At 31.7% G+C, this 19703-nt stretch overlaps 1 protein-coding gene across 1 annotated transcript in view; it reads left to right on the top strand.

Annotated features, from left to right (window-relative positions):
- Nucleotides 1-18290, top strand: part of LOC144850168 (cell adhesion molecule-related/down-regulated by oncogenes-like) — a 29304-nt gene extending 11014 nt beyond the window's left edge. The window contains exons 3-19 of the mRNA XM_078707391.1: nucleotides 6812-6940; nucleotides 8171-8455; nucleotides 8698-8844; nucleotides 9807-9953; nucleotides 10435-10698; nucleotides 11081-11236; nucleotides 11592-11702; nucleotides 12062-12244; nucleotides 12558-12665; nucleotides 12865-12999; nucleotides 13264-13470; nucleotides 14100-14275; nucleotides 14508-14733; nucleotides 15392-15517; nucleotides 15755-15874; nucleotides 16146-16679; nucleotides 16787-18290. Of these exons, the coding sequence (XP_078563517.1) occupies nucleotides 6862-6940; nucleotides 8171-8455; nucleotides 8698-8844; nucleotides 9807-9953; nucleotides 10435-10698; nucleotides 11081-11236; nucleotides 11592-11702; nucleotides 12062-12244; nucleotides 12558-12665; nucleotides 12865-12999; nucleotides 13264-13470; nucleotides 14100-14275; nucleotides 14508-14733; nucleotides 15392-15517; nucleotides 15755-15874; nucleotides 16146-16679; nucleotides 16787-16941 (3159 nt within the window). The 5' untranslated portion in view covers nucleotides 6812-6861 and the 3' untranslated portion in view covers nucleotides 16942-18290. The remainder of the gene's footprint in view (nucleotides 1-6811; nucleotides 6941-8170; nucleotides 8456-8697; nucleotides 8845-9806; nucleotides 9954-10434; nucleotides 10699-11080; nucleotides 11237-11591; nucleotides 11703-12061; nucleotides 12245-12557; nucleotides 12666-12864; nucleotides 13000-13263; nucleotides 13471-14099; nucleotides 14276-14507; nucleotides 14734-15391; nucleotides 15518-15754; nucleotides 15875-16145; nucleotides 16680-16786) is intronic.
- The last annotated feature ends 1413 nt before the right edge of the window (nucleotides 18291-19703 follow it).

Genomic DNA, 19703 nt, shown 5'->3' with positions numbered 1-19703 from the left:
GGACCTTGTTTTGCCTCAATATTTACAGCCGATTTTGTAGAACGTTTTAGGTTTAGATTGTTTAGGAGTTGGGTTGATAGGATGGGTTTGGATTGTTATTTATGGGCCAATCGTTTAGTAGTAGGCTAGCTATAGGCCCAACCATGATGGGCCCCAATGTTTTAAAACGTAGGGTAGCCATCGTGGCATGGAATCCCTAGTCAGAATGGCTCTCACCCATGACAAAAAATGATTTAGGCTAGGCCTAGCCTAGTACTTGAAGCCGATAATACGATCTGAACTATTCGAGGTATAAAAATACTATAACTGTATACAATCTATATATAATCTGTACTAAATTTTGTATTTCATTAAATGTCAAATAAATATATGCTACTACTGTTATTATTACACTTTAGGCCTAGCTTAGAAAATCTACAAAAAATGTATTTCACAATGATCGGGTGGTCGTCGTTTGACAGGGGAGAGAGATGTAAATTAGTTGACAAACACAACGTACATGACGTCGCGAGTTTGGAATCCACTGATGACGTGATTTTGTGAATATCTCATGAATATTAATGAGCTTCCCTAAGCTGCTGAAAGACAGACTTTCCATGAATTTACCCTAAAATGTATATGAAATTTAATTTTTTTAATTTCTCGTTATTACTTCTTCATTCTGACATGTCTATATTGTTATAATATTTTTTATTTAATAAATAAACGATATTTAAAAGCAATTTTAAACCCAGAATCCCCCTTTAAAGATCTACGAAACACCATTATTTTTTTCTTGAATGTCACATATTAAGTGTCCTCATTTGTACATTATTTGATTTCATTTTAATAAATATCAATTTGGGGTTTAGTTGAGTTCTTATAACTAATAATATTTAGGTTTAGTTTATTATAAAATAATTATACAAAGTAACAAGAATAAATGAAACCGTATTAATTAGTCTTCATTTTATTCATCAAGAAGGAAAATTTGTTTATAGAAATGTTTGCGAACTTCTTTCTTTCCGTGTTTTATATTTCTGGGAATGTAATATAGACGCAGGATGATGATGCTGATAGGTTTACTGATTTTTACCTTTGACCTCATGTTGTGCCAGTTTGCAGGATTATAGCCTGGTTTGTTGCTAAGCTCAGACATTGAAAAGCCACTGGAGTGAAACCAGTGCCTGAAGCAGATCAGATTGCAGGATTGTTACTGAAAATTATTTGGTGACCTGTCACAAACACTTATGCCTAGGCTGTGAGAAGTTTTGGAGCAGGGGATTATTTGGTGGCTAACGCGGGTATTTCTGAAGAGTTACTATTTAGAAACTGGCTTTCATTATAACAAACACATTTTCTTCATTCAGTGGATATGATATAGTTTTACTACTGTAAAGTGTTTAAGGAGTTTATCACTTAGATATTATATCAGTGGTATTTGCTTTCACAACAATACAATAAGTACTTTGTTTGGAAATATTGGAACTATATGGTTTATTATTAAAGTTATTCAATAGTATAGTGACTGGATAAAACGTGTATAATATTAATAATATGGAATATTTATTTTATACCAGGAGAACATGTCATAAAGAAGGTAAGTTTGAAAAAGAAAACAACTTAATAATATAAGTATTGGAACTGTTGTATGTTATTAAAGTTATTCAATAGTATGGTGACTGGATAGTGTTTTTATTTTATATCAAGAGAAAAACATTCATAAAGTCTAAAGAAGGTAAGTTTGAAAACTTGTAAATGGATTAGGACTTATTTCTCCATTAAATACCAAGTGTAGTAATTCAATTAAATCTTAATCAACAACTTCCTGATTGAATTACTGCAGTAATCACTGAAGCATTTTAACTGTTCAAGTAAAATCCAATAGTTTTGGAACTTACACTAGTTTTGATGTAATCTTCATGTTTATACTATGTAGTGTTTGTGAGTTGTTTTTTAAAAAAAATCTCATCAATTTCTCCAGAAGAAAGTAAATGAGCTTTTTATAAGTCAAAGATTGTTCAAAACGTTCCACAGAAAACTAATTTGGAATATTTAAACAGTTATGTTCATATATAGTTATAATCTTCTGTTTTTTAACATATTCATATATCGACTTGTAAAAGAAGGAGAAAGAAAGAAAATGTAATCATTAGTTGATTATAACCAACTAGTTAAAGAAACCTATATTAATTACAAGATATATATCGTTATGATAAATATTTTAAAGTAATAGTACTGGTGGTATATAATGTATTACTTTGCACTGTTCTCCAGTTATATCTATACGCATACTCCTTCCTAATATATTTATATATCTTATTGATTGTTGTCAGCATCATAATTTGTCCATATGTAATTAATAGATTATTATAATTAGTCCTTGATTTTCTAAGCCAGGTTACAAGCTTGTTGATCAACTTTACTCCTTAGAAAAAGCCCACTGGAGGCCACTTTGTCACCTGTTTTGCCAGTTAGGAGAAAAGTGATTTAATGGCCTAGAACAAAGACTTGTGTGATGTGAGATGCCATATATATTAGTGTTGCTTGGATTTAAGAGACCCCTATGCAACCTTTGTCAAAAGTAAAATTTAAAAATGATAATAAAAATATAATCTAAGAGGTCAATATACTGTACTTTTAAGAGAATTGTGTTTTATGATGTTTAACAGATGGGGAGGAATGAAAAAATGATTTTATTTTCAATTATAAAAACATAACTCTTAGTTTTTGACAGATTTCTGATGTAAAAACTATGATTAAATTTAGCAGTTCATTAAAAATGATTAAATTATAACTTGGTTGTAGCATGGAGAAATAATCTCCATGGTTGTAGATATGGAAATTTAGATGTATGTAGGTATTTATCATTCAAATCATGTTATCGTCGAGAGTTACAATAAAGATATAATATTAATTTATATAGTGTAGAAAATAGGATTAGATTTTAGCGAGATATAAATCTATAATTCATACAAACTATTTTAATTGTCCATAAAAAAACTTAGACCTACTAACTTTTTGTCCTGTATGCAGATCTAGAAAGATTTAATTCTCATTTTGATTTATGTAGTATAGTACATTTCAGTATCTTGTCTGGTTAATGAACTAACAACTTAAGATAAACATCCTTATGACGTCAATTATGTATTCCTTTTACAATGTATTACAATCTTTTCTATGAATTTCAGATATATATCCTTATGTCGTCAACAATGTATTCCTTTTACTATTTATTACAATCTTTTTCTATGAATTTAAAATAAACATCCTATGAAGTCAACAATGAAGGGTAGGCTGTGCCTGTCCCATGAATGTCAATGACCTTATGACCCTAAACCATTATCTTGTCTTTATCCATAATCTGTTTCTTAATCCCAACCTTTTTAAATTCTTAATAAAACTTTTTGATAAAGTGGTATCAAAATAGCATGATACAGCAATTCTACTAAGTAACAAAAATAACTTCTGAATTGGATACTATTTTTTAGTTTGAAATGTTTGTCAAAAACAATTTTTGTTCCAAAATTATTATTTCAGCAGACTCTTCATACCGTCTTTTTGGACAAGTAAAGTACCATATCAAACCAGTAACTACAGTACTTTTGTTTTTTTTTTGTACTCTTTTTGAACCTGATGAAATTGTTTAGCAAGCTGCTTTTCTTTAGTGTAATCCTATACACTTTTATTGCAGCGGCTGCTGCCTCATAAACTGAAAACAAGCTGAAATCATACATTATTAAATTTGTGGGAAAAGAATAGATTTATTATTAACACGATGTTTATATATGATAAGCCATAATAATACAATATACAAAATATTATTAGGTAAGACATACAACATTATTTATGCTGAATACTATAAGAGAATAAACAGAATGTGTACCAAGAGAGAACATACATTTGAAAACAAAATGTTTTTGAACTGAATTGAGTATTGAAATCCCAAAGATGTATCATTGACAGATTTACTAGGTTCAAGTTATAAGAATTATGAAGAAGTAGTGTGTTGTGTTTCTTTTCTTCCTCATTCATATGCTGAATTATTTGAACTTTACCCAGAGTTCATAAGTTTGTGATTGGAGAATTTTGAACTCATTATCTGTACTTTTGTTAAAAGAAAGAACAATAATTAAAACTGTTACTTTAAAAAGCCGAGTTTTTTTTCTAAGAAATGTTGTTTAAACTTCATTTCAAAGTACAGATATTCAGTATTATTTAGTAATTATTTGATTCAAAAGTATAATCATAGACATCTCATCTGATATCTTCATTCGCAGACTTTATCGTAAACAGATTGTTTTTAAATTTTGCTTGAGAAATTCTCAACGTACACCAATTATAAGACAATTGAGAATGAATTGAATGGCTTGAGAGAATTGGCCAGATCACAATTATAGATTTCGCTCGTTCTAAAGCTGAGATTAGATAGCGATTAGCTAGAGCTTTTGCCAGCTTACTCGGCAATTCCTAAATAATCATTTAAATTCCCTTATTACCCACTTGTGTTTACTATTATTGAGCAAAGCGGCCAATAAAGATTTCTGCAAGAAATATTGATATGATTTCAATTATTTCTTTGCCCAAGTGAGGGAGATAAAATCTGTTGAAATTCTCCTAAAATCATTTTTTTTAAACTTTAATAATTTAATGTTTCAGGAAAACAAAGTAAATAATTTAAACTGATCAGAAACTTGCTTCCTAAAATTTCCAAAATTAACTTGACTAAATCAATAAAAAAAACTTCTTCTTTCAATTCAAATTCAAAGTTAACATATTTATATCTTTTCCATATGATATACAAAATGTAAAATCTTAATTTGGTAATTAAATTTTAAGAAATAAAGATGTAAACATTCAGAAAGTAAACTTGTTTTTCTTTTGGAAAACATATGCTGTATAGCAAACCTGACTTACTAACAATACAGTTATAAACATTTGATTAAATGTTGCAGTAAAGTTGCACAATTTTATTTGAAAAACAGTTGAATAATACATCATCAGAAGAATTTTTAGTCAGACCACTCTCCATTTTAGATGGAGCAGTTAGGAATAATTTATTTTAATCTAATTTATCCCTTTATGGGTAAAGCTACTAAAAAAACATTGTTTATAGCCTATTAACTACAAAAACCTAGCCGCAATTATATTGAATCTTTTTAAAAGAAGAGAGATCATCAAAGAAGAGGCATTTTAAAAATTTATTTGGCGTCAGTGTGGAGAAGAAATTGTTAAAAGTGCAAGCAGTTTAACAAATTAATTCAATTTTGAGTGTTTGAGTGGGAGTAGATGTGTGAATTTGTGTAACAGTATGTACTGTATACCTTCTAAATTGAGTATAATTCAGTCAGGCTGCTGTCTCTGGTCTTCTCATTTCTCCATTTATAAATATTCACATCACTCAAAGTTAGCTGAAATATATAGTGACTTTACCTAATAGAAAACATCAAAGGATAATAAAAATTTATCTGTAAGTTATTTATTTATTAAAGGAATCAAAGCTACTGGTATTTAGAAAGTGGAAAGAGATTTTATGTCTCGACCCAGACAATAGTTATAGTTCTGTGGATTCCATACATCATATATAGAAATTGGAAATTCAATTGTATTCCTGTATTACAATTGTTGCTGTTTTTTGGCATTAAAACAAGTTTGTTTGTCTAATAATTATTTGTACTATATTGAAATGATTTGTACAGTATATCAAATGAAATCTTTGTTTGTTCCATTTATAAAACTTTGTACATATATAAATTGTTTTCCTCGACAAAAATATACTAAAACAAACAAAACATTCACAATTACATCATACATAGATAAAATTATTATTTTGTAAGTTGTATTTGATTAAGTACAGTATAATCTTATAGCAATAGTTTTCACTTCTTCAACAATATATTCAATTATATATTTAATTAAGTTCTAATAATGTCCAATGGGAATTGTTGGTGTGACATTTAGACCTGTGTGATTTCAAATTTCAACCTCAAAAACTGAAATATCTTGTAACTCTATCCTTTGATTCTCTTTGTGTTGCCGTGGTGATTAAAACACTGAGGGGTATGTAATTATCAACATGTGGCTTAAGTTGTTAAGTTTCAATTTTAGTTTACTTCTGAAATTTGAACTTTGACATTGATGAAATTACTAATTTTTGTTTGGCTGCTTCAGTTACAAATTAAAAACTTAATTTTTGATATTGTAAATTGCTATGAGCACAAGACTGTCCAAATGATATTAATTAATTTAATCATAATGAATTTCATATTTCCATGCTATTTTAATTTTTTCTTTTGGTACAAAATTAGAAATTTATATTGTTTTACCCAAAGTATATTTTGTTGCTTTGAATTTTATACAAAATTAGAACATAGCTTAAAGCAGTACAGCTGACATTAGTCGACTTTTAGCATTTTTAAGTCCCTCTAGGCCACAATTCGCTAAGCCATACGACGAATATTTCATTTTGACATTGGCCATGTTAAAATTATGTCCACTGAATTAACGAGAACAGGTTACGTGTCTTACTAACTTTTTTCCAAATGTTCCGCTCCATTGCCTTGGGCGTCAATCTTTCTCTGTCCAGTAAACCAGTCAATGATACTTTGTATCATATAATTCTTCCAGAGGGCTGAAATTCCTGAGGTCAGAGTTTAAAGTTCAAATGTTGTTTGTATTTGCAATTGTTTTTTTTTTTCATTTTTTATTATTATTATTATAACTTAGTTTTATGTGAATTTGTTTTTATTTCCTTTAATGTTTTCGATTATTGTACTAATTCAAAATAAATCTTATGTAATGTAGACTCAACTAGCATTTTTGTTTATTTCAGGCCCATTATAAGAACAGAATGATGAATGGATTATAGATTTATTAGCAAATATGATTACAAGAAGAATTGTGTTGTCTTGTTTGACGTTGGCAACGTTTTTAGCCAATGTTCATCGATGCAGGGCGCAAGGTAAGGAAAAAATTGTCAAAACTATGCATTATCAAATTTTATTCTTACACCAAGTGTCACTATTAAAATAACAAATAAAATACAATTGAAAAATTGGAATGAAATTTCATCTGTGTTTGGTAATATAACAATTTAAATATTAAAATGTTAGATCATACCATTTTCGTCTGGACTATATAATTCTTCAAGCAATTCGAGTAATGCACTGCAATGCCAATCAAGCAACTTAACATTACAGTAAACTATTATGTGTTAAAAAGTTATGTTAGAATCTTTATGAATTCTGAAATTCGCAATATTATGTTTAAAAATTGGAATGATATCAGTTAAACTATTGTGTATGAAGAAGTGACAACCTTTACTGTGACCTTGGCTGATTGGAAAAACTCAGTCTCTGCCAAACACAATCAGAAGTTACTCAGTGACATCATTACCATTAACCAATCAAAATGCTTGATTTCTTTCCTTAGCTAATACCACTGTTGCATTTTGCTACTCCCCTGTTGATACACAGTTTTATTTTCTCTTCTGCCTCCTAAAGACTATTTGAATTCGCAGCAGGCGGCCTGGTTAATCGACGTGAGGTGGAGTAGATAGCGTGCCGATGCAACTCATATAATTTTAAACCTGACCCATCCAATATGTATTTAAGAATTGATGCGTAATGTTTTAAATAGTTACTGTAGCAAATGGACTTGATTTAAACTGACTTGTTATTGCCTAATATTTTTAATCAATTTAGTACATGCTTAAGTCACCAAAAGTGTAAACATTCCTTCTATAGTTTATTGGTAGGAAATCTGCGAGTGTCAAACTATTACTTCTGTGGAATATTGTAATATGCCTTTAAAATTATATAATATAATTTACAATACTTGTATATCCAATGTGTAACTTTAAAGTACTCAAATTTTTTTTTTAAATGTAGGGTGAAATTTGTTTATATATAATAAAAAAATATATATGCATTTATTTATAACTTTTTGGGGGTTGGGTTAGGCCACACATAAGAACTGTTTTAATTTTCAGTGACTGTCTCACAAACTTCTACATTGAAACAAAATAAAATGATATGATTGCACTAAAAAAAAGTAAATATTGCAATTACTGCAGATGAAGCGCCCTGATTTTTCTTTTACTGTAGTGGAATCATTCTGACATTCCACATTTATAGTTTTTGTAGACAGTGTCAACTTGCATAAATTTATCATGTTTTGTTTTTTTTTATAGACGAAGCACCCTCATTTTTAAAAGAACCAAGTTCTCAAGTAGTAAAGCCTCATAGTCGTGTGAGGTTAAAGTGCGAATTTTCGCCAAAAGACGCTACTGTTCTTTGGACATTTAATGGACAGTCCTTGCAAAATACCTCAAATGATATAGAATTTCGTCATAATCAAATAATTATTAACTCTTTTCGGAGTAATGGACTTAACTCTCACGTTGGAGAGTATCGCTGTTTTGTAAACACAAGTATAGGATTAATAGTAAGCAGAACTGCCAAGTTACAAAAAGCATGTAAGTATGTCGAATAATTCATTGAATATATTTATTCTATCAAGTTGATAAAATATTGGTGTGGAGTGGCCGAACGGTTAAACCATAACCAAAAAAAATCAGTACCAATTCAAGACTCTTCCCGTCCATTCTTCTGGTGGCAGAACAGGTTTAATGAGACTCGGTGTACCAATCTGGCCTGTGTACACTTTAAAGAACCCACTGCATCTTTCAGAAGAGTAAAGATTTTCTTTTCATTTTAGATATTAAAAGGTTAAAGTTAAAGCCTCAACTACAGACCTCAACTTATCTAGGGGGAACGGCTGTGATCCATTGTAACCCACCAAAAAGTGAACCAGAAGCGATTATACAGTTTGAATATAAAGGACAATTAATAGAAAACACATCAGGTAAGCCAATATAGTACTCTATGTGGTATCTACTAAGATGAGAGGAATCCCTCAAACAAATTACTAAACTACTAGTCTGTTTAAATGGCCTCATGGTTGTCTTTGTCCAGAGTTACTATACTATATTTCTAGGCCATGTGTTTAAGTTTGAAATATAGATTCATGATATGAATAATTGAAAAAGAAAAACGAATTGAAGGAAACAATTTTTAAATTTAAAGGAATAACTAAAACAATATCTGTTTTAGAAACCTACTTCACTCAATTTAAATGGAAATAAATCATACCTTTGCGTCCGACTTGAAATAATACAGTTTCTTAACACATTGTTGTACATAATTTTATATCTGCGATTGTTCGTATACAATTTGTACAATAGAATATTCTCAACCTTTATATTCTAAATACATTTAATGATGGAAAAAATATTTAATACAATTTTAAAATATACTGTATGTTGTTTTTGCATTCAATTATGATGAATGTAGTTGAACGACCTAAAATGAAAATGTTATCCAAAACAGGTGCGTTACTTTTGACCCTAAGGAGTCAAAATTATAACATCGATTCATCATATTTGTTGCTGTGTAGATTTTGAGTGGATAAGTCTGTATATGAATAGTTATTTAATGAGTTATGCCAAAGGCTTGTGCATGCTCTAATCCCGCACCTTTCCTTATCTTATCTTTTTGATAGATCGCTGTTATTGATGAAGGTTTTTTTAAATAGAAAAGTGCCCCTCTCAAATCACCTCGCAAAAATCCGGAGGTTACGCATAATGGGCGTCTACACCAGTATTTAGTATGGTGTGCGCCCTGTAAACTAACAAGAGTTTTGGTAGGCAATGTAATAAAAAGAAGTGCGGGGGTGGCGGGAGAGAAATATAAATGATTGATGAATTGTACTGTAGATGATTATGTCAATGAATGTTAATTTGTCGTTATATTTTACTATATTATTAGAACGTCATGTAATATTAAAATCAGGCAGTCTTCAAATTCATAATGTAACTGAGAATGATGTTGGTACCTACACGTGTACAGGATACAACACAATATTAGATATTAGCAAAAGAGCAGAGTCAAGTACTGAACTCACAATAAAACAAGGTAAGATCTCAGTCATAGTCAAAAGCGATCAAAGTAAAGATTCTTAGCCTAAATTCTTGGTATCGGGCAATGAAAAAGAGAAGGGAAATCAACAATGAAAATGATTAGTTCTTTGTTTTTGAAATCCTGTATTACTTTTGTTAATGTTATTTTTTATATTTTGTACATAATTTAGTGTTTTTGAAAATGGGCCTATTGTTAAATCATTTTTTTTTTCTCTAACTTTTATTTTACTTACTCTGGACGCACATACATTCAAGTGTGCCACTGTTTCAAAAGTATAGCTTCCAAATAAATTATTATTATTCCTACTACTGTAATGTGCACACAGAGACATCACCTCTTATAAAATGAAGTACCTTGCATGCAATGTCTGTTCCATGATGTGCATGTCTATTTCTTTTGTCGTCAAAAGAGTTTGTTACTTTATAATTAGTAGAAACAGTTCTGCAGTATTACAATTGTTCTATTTTGTTGGCAGATTCTGGTGAATCACTTAACATCGTAGATGTCTCTGGAGCATCCGTTTTTATTGGTGAAAACGCCGTTTTAGGATGCGTATCAGAGGATTATTATGTACGGTGGCTTCGTAAAGAGGACCAAATGCCAGATAAGGTGGAACAAAAGTGGGGCAATCTTTATATTGAGAATGTTAGAAAAAATGATATGGGAGAATATACTTGTGTGTCATATTCAAAGAATGGAACTGTTACTATGGAGAAGAATGTTCATTTACAAGTTAAAAGTAAGTTCACATGTTAGGTATGGTGTATTCTAAGCTCTGTCTACACTATCAAATTAGTGTGATGTGCCCAAATATGGTAGTGATATGCCCAAATATGGTAGTGATATGACATCATCATGTCCATATATGAACACATCACATTTTTTTTGTCATAAAGTTTGATATTGTAGACAGAGCTTAACAAATAAAGTTATCATATATCATATAATCACAGTGGCTTAGTTGGCATGCTTACTACCAATCCAGGCCCAAGTACTAGAGTTTCAAAAGCAATGTGTGTGACAAATCTTTGGTATTCATTAATGGTACAGCATTCTGCGTGCCAGAGTAATAAAAATACTTAAGAAAACATTGTTAATTAAATAAAAAATAATCTTTTCAGTCCGTCCTGCCATCAGAAGTCCACCAAAGGATACGTCTGCCGATCCCACAATGACTCTCACATTAAAATGCAGTGTTGTTGGCGATGAAGATGACATCCGGTGGTTGTTCAATACCGTTCCTATTGACCCTCTAGACACAGACTACATTGCAGATGGTAAGATTCCATTAATGCTTTGCCACGAATATATTTATTTATTTTATTTATGTTTAATTAGGTTGGTTTGTGCAAGCAAAACTCATCTTAACAAAAACTGACATATCATCTACACTGTAGCAAATGTGGGCGCATTTTTTACTTGGCAACTTCATTTCATTTATTTATTCGACCAATAAACAATAACAGAACAGAAACAAAGCACAATGGTCAGGTGCAACTAAAGCAAAACAATTACTATAACTCAAAGAGTTAGTTGCCCCTTGAAGAGTCTTTTTGTACTCTCTATACTTTTGCTCACAATTGCGTCATTCCGTTCATTGTACTAACAAGAATATGTTCTATGTTTGTTTAGGTCGACAGTTAAAAATAAAACAACTTAGAGTGAAACATCTTGGAATGTACCAGTGCTATGTTGAAAATGAACTAGGCTCCGCACAGGCTTCTGCTCAGGTCAAGTTTACACGTAAGTGCAAAAGCATACTTGATATCAACAATTTCTCCCTGAAAAAATAATTGTTAAAAAATTGTTTGTTGAATATGCCATTTTAATGATGCATAACATTTATTCACCTTGACTAAAATTGGATCAAAAACAAAATTATTTACCTTATAAAACTGTAATTTAAAGAAAGAAAGTATAGTCAACTGGAAACCCATTGTCTTTAAGTCAATGAGTTTCTTGTTAAATGAAACTTTTTATATCTGTCTTTTATAGGGATTATTATTTGTGATTTTTAATCAAATTTTGAATATTGTTTAAAAGCCAAATTTCAAGGGGATGAATACACTTAAATACTAACATGAAAGTTGATTTATTTTTAGGTGGATATGCATTGCCGGTTTTCATTGAGAAACCTACCAACATGACTGCCATTGAGCATGAGCAAGTGTTTTTCGTGTGCAGATGGCATGGCCAACCATTCCCATTCATGCAGTGGTGGAACCCTAATAATGAACTAGTCAGAAATGGCCGCCGTTTCTTTATTGACGGAGACCCACAATCAGGTAAATTAAAGAGATACAAATAAAAGTAGAAAGGTACTCAGAGAGTGCAAACCTCCATCTAGGCGTATGCAAATGTAATGATGTGTTCCCATACAGCTATGAAACCATCCTTTAAAATCTTGTAAAAATTGGGCAATAACTAGTAATCCTAGAAAGAAACACAAACACACATGTGATTGACTACATAACCTCTCTCGCCATTCTGGCGGAGGTAATATGCGAAAAGCTAAATCAAAAGGGTAAAGTAAAGCAGCCAGAAAACACTATTCCTTCATCAGAAAATTAAATATGTTATGGTATTTAATTTGTTTAGCTGGACTTGAAATATCTGGTGTACAACCCCAAGATGCAGGCTGGTATACCTGCTCAGTAAAGAACTTAGTTGGTGAGATAAGAGCAAGAGCCTATTTGAGTGTCATAGGTAAGAGTATGTAGCACTTAGTAGCACACTACAACACACCATCATTGCACTTATGTCTATATATCAAAAGTTCGAGAGAAGTGCCTGACCAAGCTGTTTAAAAGACAGTGGAACCATAATACATAGTCCTTATATCAGCAAGCATTCAAGGCACACACCATTATGTATTATTGATTTATTACAAATAATTGTTTTTCAGGAATGAATGTTAAAATACCTACTACCCAACATACACCTTTATTACCAACCAGACAGCCTATAGAGGGCGCATTTAGCGATGAAGCACTGACAGTGACAACCAATAACGTGCAACCACCTATCAAAAAGGGAGCAGGTAAAGGAATTTTTAATTTTCACTTTCACTATGTTTTATTTTACTGTTTGTTTACTGTAGTGTGATATATATATCCTTTTCCTAATGTTACCTTATTTGTAAATAGTATTTTAACATTGCCTTTTGCAATTTGATGTATTTTTCTTTGTTGTTTTATTGTCTTAATTATACCAATACCAATAACAAGCAAAACAAATTTCCATTTTCTTGAATCTTGAGTTGATGTAAGTCGTATATCATTGCCAAATACCAATTTAATTTCAGTGCCTAACCAACCTGGTAAAGCGGTCGTATCCCAGGTGACCGACTCATCAGTAGATATCACCTGGACCTTTGAGGATGACACAAATGCTCCGGCCAGTGAGTTCTACATCCAGAGGTTAAAGGTGCGATCTGTTGGAGAGTGGATGAATACATCAGCAACGATTCCATTGAGTGCCCGTGAATACAGAATTATTAATCTTACTCCAGGTTAGTACATTTTTACATTTTTCATTTCATGTATTCGTCTCAAAACAATAAACAAAACAATAAAATACACAAACATAATAAATAACAGCCAGAACATGAGCCAGGGCACCCCAAAAGTGAACTAAATCACTGTCGGGTGAGGACCCTCAAACAGGGCACCCCAAAAGTGAATTAAATCACTGTCTGGTGAGGACCCTTAGACAGGCCCTCCAAAAGTGAACTAAATCACTGTCGGGTAAAGGACCCTTAGACAGGGCACCCCAAAAGTGAACTAATTCACTGTCGGGTGAGGACCCTTAGACACAAAAACAGTACAACAAATACATTTTAAGATAAATATAATATGTAAATATGTCTATTCATATTAAAATCGATTATAAAACAAATATACAGATTATAATTCAATACTATTAATAGTTAGTGTTATTTTTCATTGTTGATTGGCTGTACTGTACTTACAAATAATGACTATCATTATTATGACTAACAAAATGTTACGATTGACATGGTCGGCATTGACATGCAATTGATTGTTTAAACTCTGAAAATTCTTATTTTTAGTAACAAATGCATGTGTTTGTGTTTTCAAAATAAATTGTAAAATTGTTCATAAAATATTTCGTTCACAGGAACAATTTACCGATTCCGCGTACTTGCGGGGAATCAATTTGGTTCTAGTGAACCAGGCGAGCCATCGAATCGGTTCCTTGTTGGTAACGAGGCGCCTGGTCCCCTTCGACCCGCCCCACCAACTATTACAAAATGTGAGGCAGAAAGTGGAAACTCTATCATTGTTGAATGGAAGGTAATAACATTACATTCTACATTCATCACAATTGACATCTAATCGTGATTGGTCAACTCACTTGTGTCACGCTATGTCCTAGTGTTACGCCCAAGTGGGAATTACAGCCCTTTGTGATTCTTTAAACCATGATTCTACAGTAAAAGTAATTCATATTATGTTATATTTGCACTGGTAAAGTCATCTATTTCGTTACCAATCAAATGTTGAAATTATATTTTTTTTTACACAGTACAAAAGTGATTTGGAAAATCAACCAGTTGATGGGTTTTTTATTTATCACCGAGCCGATAGAGATGATGACGACGAATACGAGGCAAATATGATTTATGACACTGAAATAAATCGACACATTATCAAGGACTTGGAGAACGACATGTTGTACGACATCAAAATGGAAACGTACAATGCAGCTGGAAAAAGTGGATTTAGTAACATTATGTCAGTTTCCACTGATTGTAAGTAGCTTACTTTCTTATGTGGGTTCATCCTACTTTTATTTCTTCATTGTAAGTAGTTGATAATAGCGAGCTTTCACCTGAACGTAGAGTCGAGTTGTTGTTAAAGTGGAGTTGTGGCTTGGTGATTATGATGCTTGGCTACCAATCCAAGGGTTCAAGTCCTGTCATATGTCAGGATTGTTTCTAATGACAATTACAACTCCACCTCCAAAGACTTGTAATACGACTTTATTTTAGAGCATCTTGTGTATATGTTTGTCTTGTGAACAGGATTGCCACCTTTAAGAAAGATAGTGAATGAATTCGCTTATGGTTATCCTTGGCAATTTGCCTAAATATATAAAAAGAACAAAAATCTATTTTCCAAATATGCAACGTACAAGCTCCGACCACGTAAACCAATTGATCTGCATATATGTGTAATTACAAAAACCTACATGTGTCGAGAATCTTATTATTTTACAAAACACAGTAAAAGCTAGACATTAACCGAAGGCTATCAAAACATGGAATTATTCATTAAATTTTGACTGTAATTTAACATACTGTGCGATCATGTATTTCGTCCACGTTCCTAATAAGAATGGAGGGATACATAGAATATTTATAATCAAAAATTGTATTCTGATTGTAAGTAATTTTATTGTTATTTTAGCTGTGAATATTGGATCATCTTCAACTTTTATGAAGCCAGAGTACAAGCCACCTGTTACACCCAAATCACCAGTAGACATAGCACCAGAAGTACCATACAATAACGGTAGCGGTACCACTGGAGCTGGTAAGATATACAGAGTATTATGTTTAAAAGTACCCATGTTGTTTTTAAGTAGATTGTTGGATTCAGATTCTACAAACCTATGGTAAACACCATTCTTTTGCAAATCCTCTGTGCATCCTGCTACATTGATGTATTTATAGACCTGCTACTACCTCCTTCGACTTGTTGATGAAGAAATAAAACCAAAAAAAGCCCATATTCTACATTTTATTGAGCATTTATGTTTTTCTTTTCTAGATAAAGAGGAGATTTTGTACATTTGCATTGGTGTAATTCTAGGTGCTTTTGTCATAATCTTTATCATGTTTGCTGGAATGTGTATCTGGAGATCCAGGCAGCCTAATGGAATGTTTGCAGGTAACATTCTACTGCCGTTACTGCAGTAACATTTTTTTTACTCTTTAAACTGTTTGTGGATATATTATTTAACAAATTGTTTTGACTAATCATGCGCAATGTTTATTATAGTGACTACCTCATATTTCACATGTTATATCAATAAAATAAAAGTGGTTACTGCAGTAACTGCAGAAGAATATTTTGACATGATCACTTCATAGTTGCACATTGGTATTTATCTAGTATTGTATGATATAATGACCTGTAAACCTTTGTTCTTGTTTTGTAGCTATTAACTGGTCCCAGGGATATTATGGAAGATCACCATCATATTCTAAAGGCTCACAAGATATTAATAACCGTTACATGAACGGTTGTCCTGGTTACGATCAACAATATAAAAATGGCCCTTACAGTATGAAAAATGGTCATCTGGAACCAAGACCTCTCTATCTGATGCCTCAGGACACAGATCTTCCAATCGACGTTTCTCAATATCTATCCGCCGAAGAAAATGAAATAAATCAGACTGGATTAACTTTAGGCAGTCAACACGGGACATTAGAACGGCGACATCCGACGTATGTGCGTCCAGTGAAGCGTGAAGACTTGAGAGTGACCCCTAATGGTGTTGTTTGTCGACCTACTTACAGTTGTAATGGAAATGTTCCTCATGATGGTAATAGTGATATTTCTATTAACAGAGATAATAGATATAACAGTAACTGTAATTTCTGTTGCCAAGCAACCAATGAAGATGTCAATAAATACATGACCCCCAGAGATTCCCATGATTCCTTAGCTCATGAAAAGAAAACAAAAGGTAGGTTATTTTTATTTTTCAGTAAAGATAGTTTTGTATGTTTTATTTTTGTATGCAACATTGTTTGATTTTCATGTATGTACATTTTTTTTTTCTTCCCAAACTAGATGATCACACAACAGTTCCGACCTCAAATAATAGCCAACAAAGACGAAACAGGGAGGACAACACTTCAAACGAAGACACTGCAATGTCACGCTCCCGTTCATCGTCTGCCAATTCTAGCCAATCAACTCGCAGTATTGTTGAGTCGGATGTATAGCGACACCTAATGGTGTGACCTTATTGTACATGTGTAAAATTATTAAAGCAGATAGGTAGTAATTTATCTGTAAAACTTGAGAAATATTTGTAAAATATGCGTATGTATGATTTATTTTATGTTGTGGTATATATATATAAATTTCTATTTTAACCACAGTCTTTATGTTTTGCTGTATTATGTCATTGCAAGTGCCGCATAAAAATAAAATGATTAAAAATTTTAGAAAAATCATTTAAAAAATGATTTAAACTTTTATGAGAAGTTGTTGATGTTATCAATTTTGTGTACAGAGATTGTGTGTGAGTATTTAGTATATTTTTATTGACAAATTGTGTGTTGATGATTGAATCAATATTGTGTCAAATAGTAAATATTGATGTAAATGTTAACTTGCTGTTAACATTCTGGAGGTTAAAGGCTAAACAAGCCATTTAGGGTTGAGGGCAGCACTTATTATTTAAATGAGTAAGGGGATTTTATCTCAAATATATTTCTGCTATGTTTTATAGGAAGTATATATACCTGAAAAAATGAACTATTTTGTGATGACATGCTATAAATTCGAAAATAATGGTTTTTATGTTTTAATGACTTTTTTTAACAACATTACTTTTATTCTTATAAAGTGCTTGGATTAAGGTTGCGAAGGAAAACAATTTCTTGAAATTATAATGTTAAATACCTTGATGTATAGTATTAGATACACTGCAGGGAAAATACTTAATATATAAATATGCAGACTTTTTAAATATTTATACATTTGAGCATAAATAATGATAAGATATAATACATTGTCTTCAGTATTATAGTAGGGCCTATTATTATTTTAAATAATGCAGAAAAAAATGTATTTTTAATAATTGTCAAAACATTTTTTGTAAATAATTTTTCAAAAATACCTAAACAATATAATTTTTTTTCTAAATCATAATTTTAATGTGTTTATGACTTGATTTTATGTAATGAACGATGTTAATGTACAACAGAACAATTATAATTATTACTACATTGTTGAGTAACATTTTCAAGACATCATTAGTGTTTTTTACAGTGGACAGAATCAAATTAATGTTTTTATTGTTTACGCGAGCACTTGCTACCAAAAGTTGATGTATATAAGGCCACGCCCATCTCATTTTATATTGTAATTATTATACTAACACCTTATAAAATGCTGTGCAAACTTCCTTGTATTCAAAATAAATTATATTAGAAGCTGTACATAAGGGGTTAAAGGGAATGAACATTTGGTACTTTTATTTAATGCAAAGAGTACTGACTAAAGGACAGTATTATTAGTGATAACACTACTGAAAATGCGCTGAATAAAACATGTGCAAAACGAAGGTTGTATGTGTCCGTACGTCTGTATGTCCGTCTGTCTTCATGAGTCTTGAGAAATCATCGTCATCAGTTAAAATGTGTCATTATCATCAAAATAATTTTGTATCCTTTATATATTAATATAATACAGTAATCATTAATATAAAAATCTCATTATAATTACCATTGTCATCAATTCACTTTGATCATATCATTATCATAATAAAGGATTATTATTTTTAAAACAGGAGGGGAATCCATGGTTTTTAAAAACAAGGGACTGTTAATAACAAGGTACCGCTAATAACAAGGGACCGGCGCGCTAATAACAAGGGACCGATAATAACAAGGAACCGGCGCATTAATAACAAGGGACCGATAATAACATGGAACCGGCGCATTAATAACAAGGGACCGATAATATCAAGGGACCGGCGCGCTAATATCAAGGGACCGCTAAGAACAAGGGACCGATAATAACAAGGGACCGATAATAACAAGGGACCGCTAATAACAAGGGACCGCTAATAACCAGGGACCGCTAATAACAAGGGACCGCTAATTACCAGGGACCGCTAATTACCAGGGACCGCTAATAACAAGGAACCGCTAATAACCAGGGACCAATAATGAAATGAAAATAATAACAAGGGACCGCTAATAACCAGGGACCGCTAATAACAAGGGACCAATAATAACAAGGGACCGCTAATTACCAGGGAAACAAGGAACCGCTAATAACCAGGGACCAATAATGAAATGAAAATAATAAGGGACCGCTAATACTGCAATGTAGTCTTATTTCTTCTTCCTCTATTTGTCATTTTACGTTTTCCACATAATGGCATTATATTTTATACAATATTTTTTTCATTGTGAATGTCAACAGGAAGCGCCACTCCCCTTTCTGGTTCCTCCCCTGCCGTTATTAACTTTTTGAATAATCGTCGCCATTACCAACATTCACCAAACTGACAAAAAAACATTATAATTTCCCATCTCTTTCCCACACCTTTTAAATGTAAATTTTTATTTTTATAGTATTCATTCATCAAGTTTTTTCTCCTAATAATTGCATTTAAATACTTATTAGACTTTCGATTAACACAATACGGGGAAAACAAATGCCGTTTCCCCTTGTGGCATATATTTACATATTATACCATTCACTTGAGAGTAACACAACAATATAAGACGCACTAACCATGTAAATTGGAACTATTATAGTATTGTTGATAACAATATGTAATTAACCAACACAACTAATAATGAATATATATATATGTTTTTTTAATGACAATCTTCACTAAAACAAAGGAAATTGTAAGTACTGATTTTAATTACCTGGTCAGCCTATATATACAGAATCTCCGGGAGTAAAGTTGGTTTGGTTGGTTGGTAAAGTATTTGACGGATATCGTCAGCTATTAGTTAAC

The sequence above is a fragment of the Antedon bifida genome, chromosome 8 (assembly GCF_963402885.1).
Source record: "Antedon bifida chromosome 8, ecAntBifi1.1, whole genome shotgun sequence".
NCBI lineage: Eukaryota > Metazoa > Echinodermata > Crinoidea > Comatulida > Antedonidae > Antedon > Antedon bifida.
The sequence above is the reverse complement of the archived record's forward strand: the minus strand, read 5'-3'. Positions and strand labels throughout refer to the sequence as shown.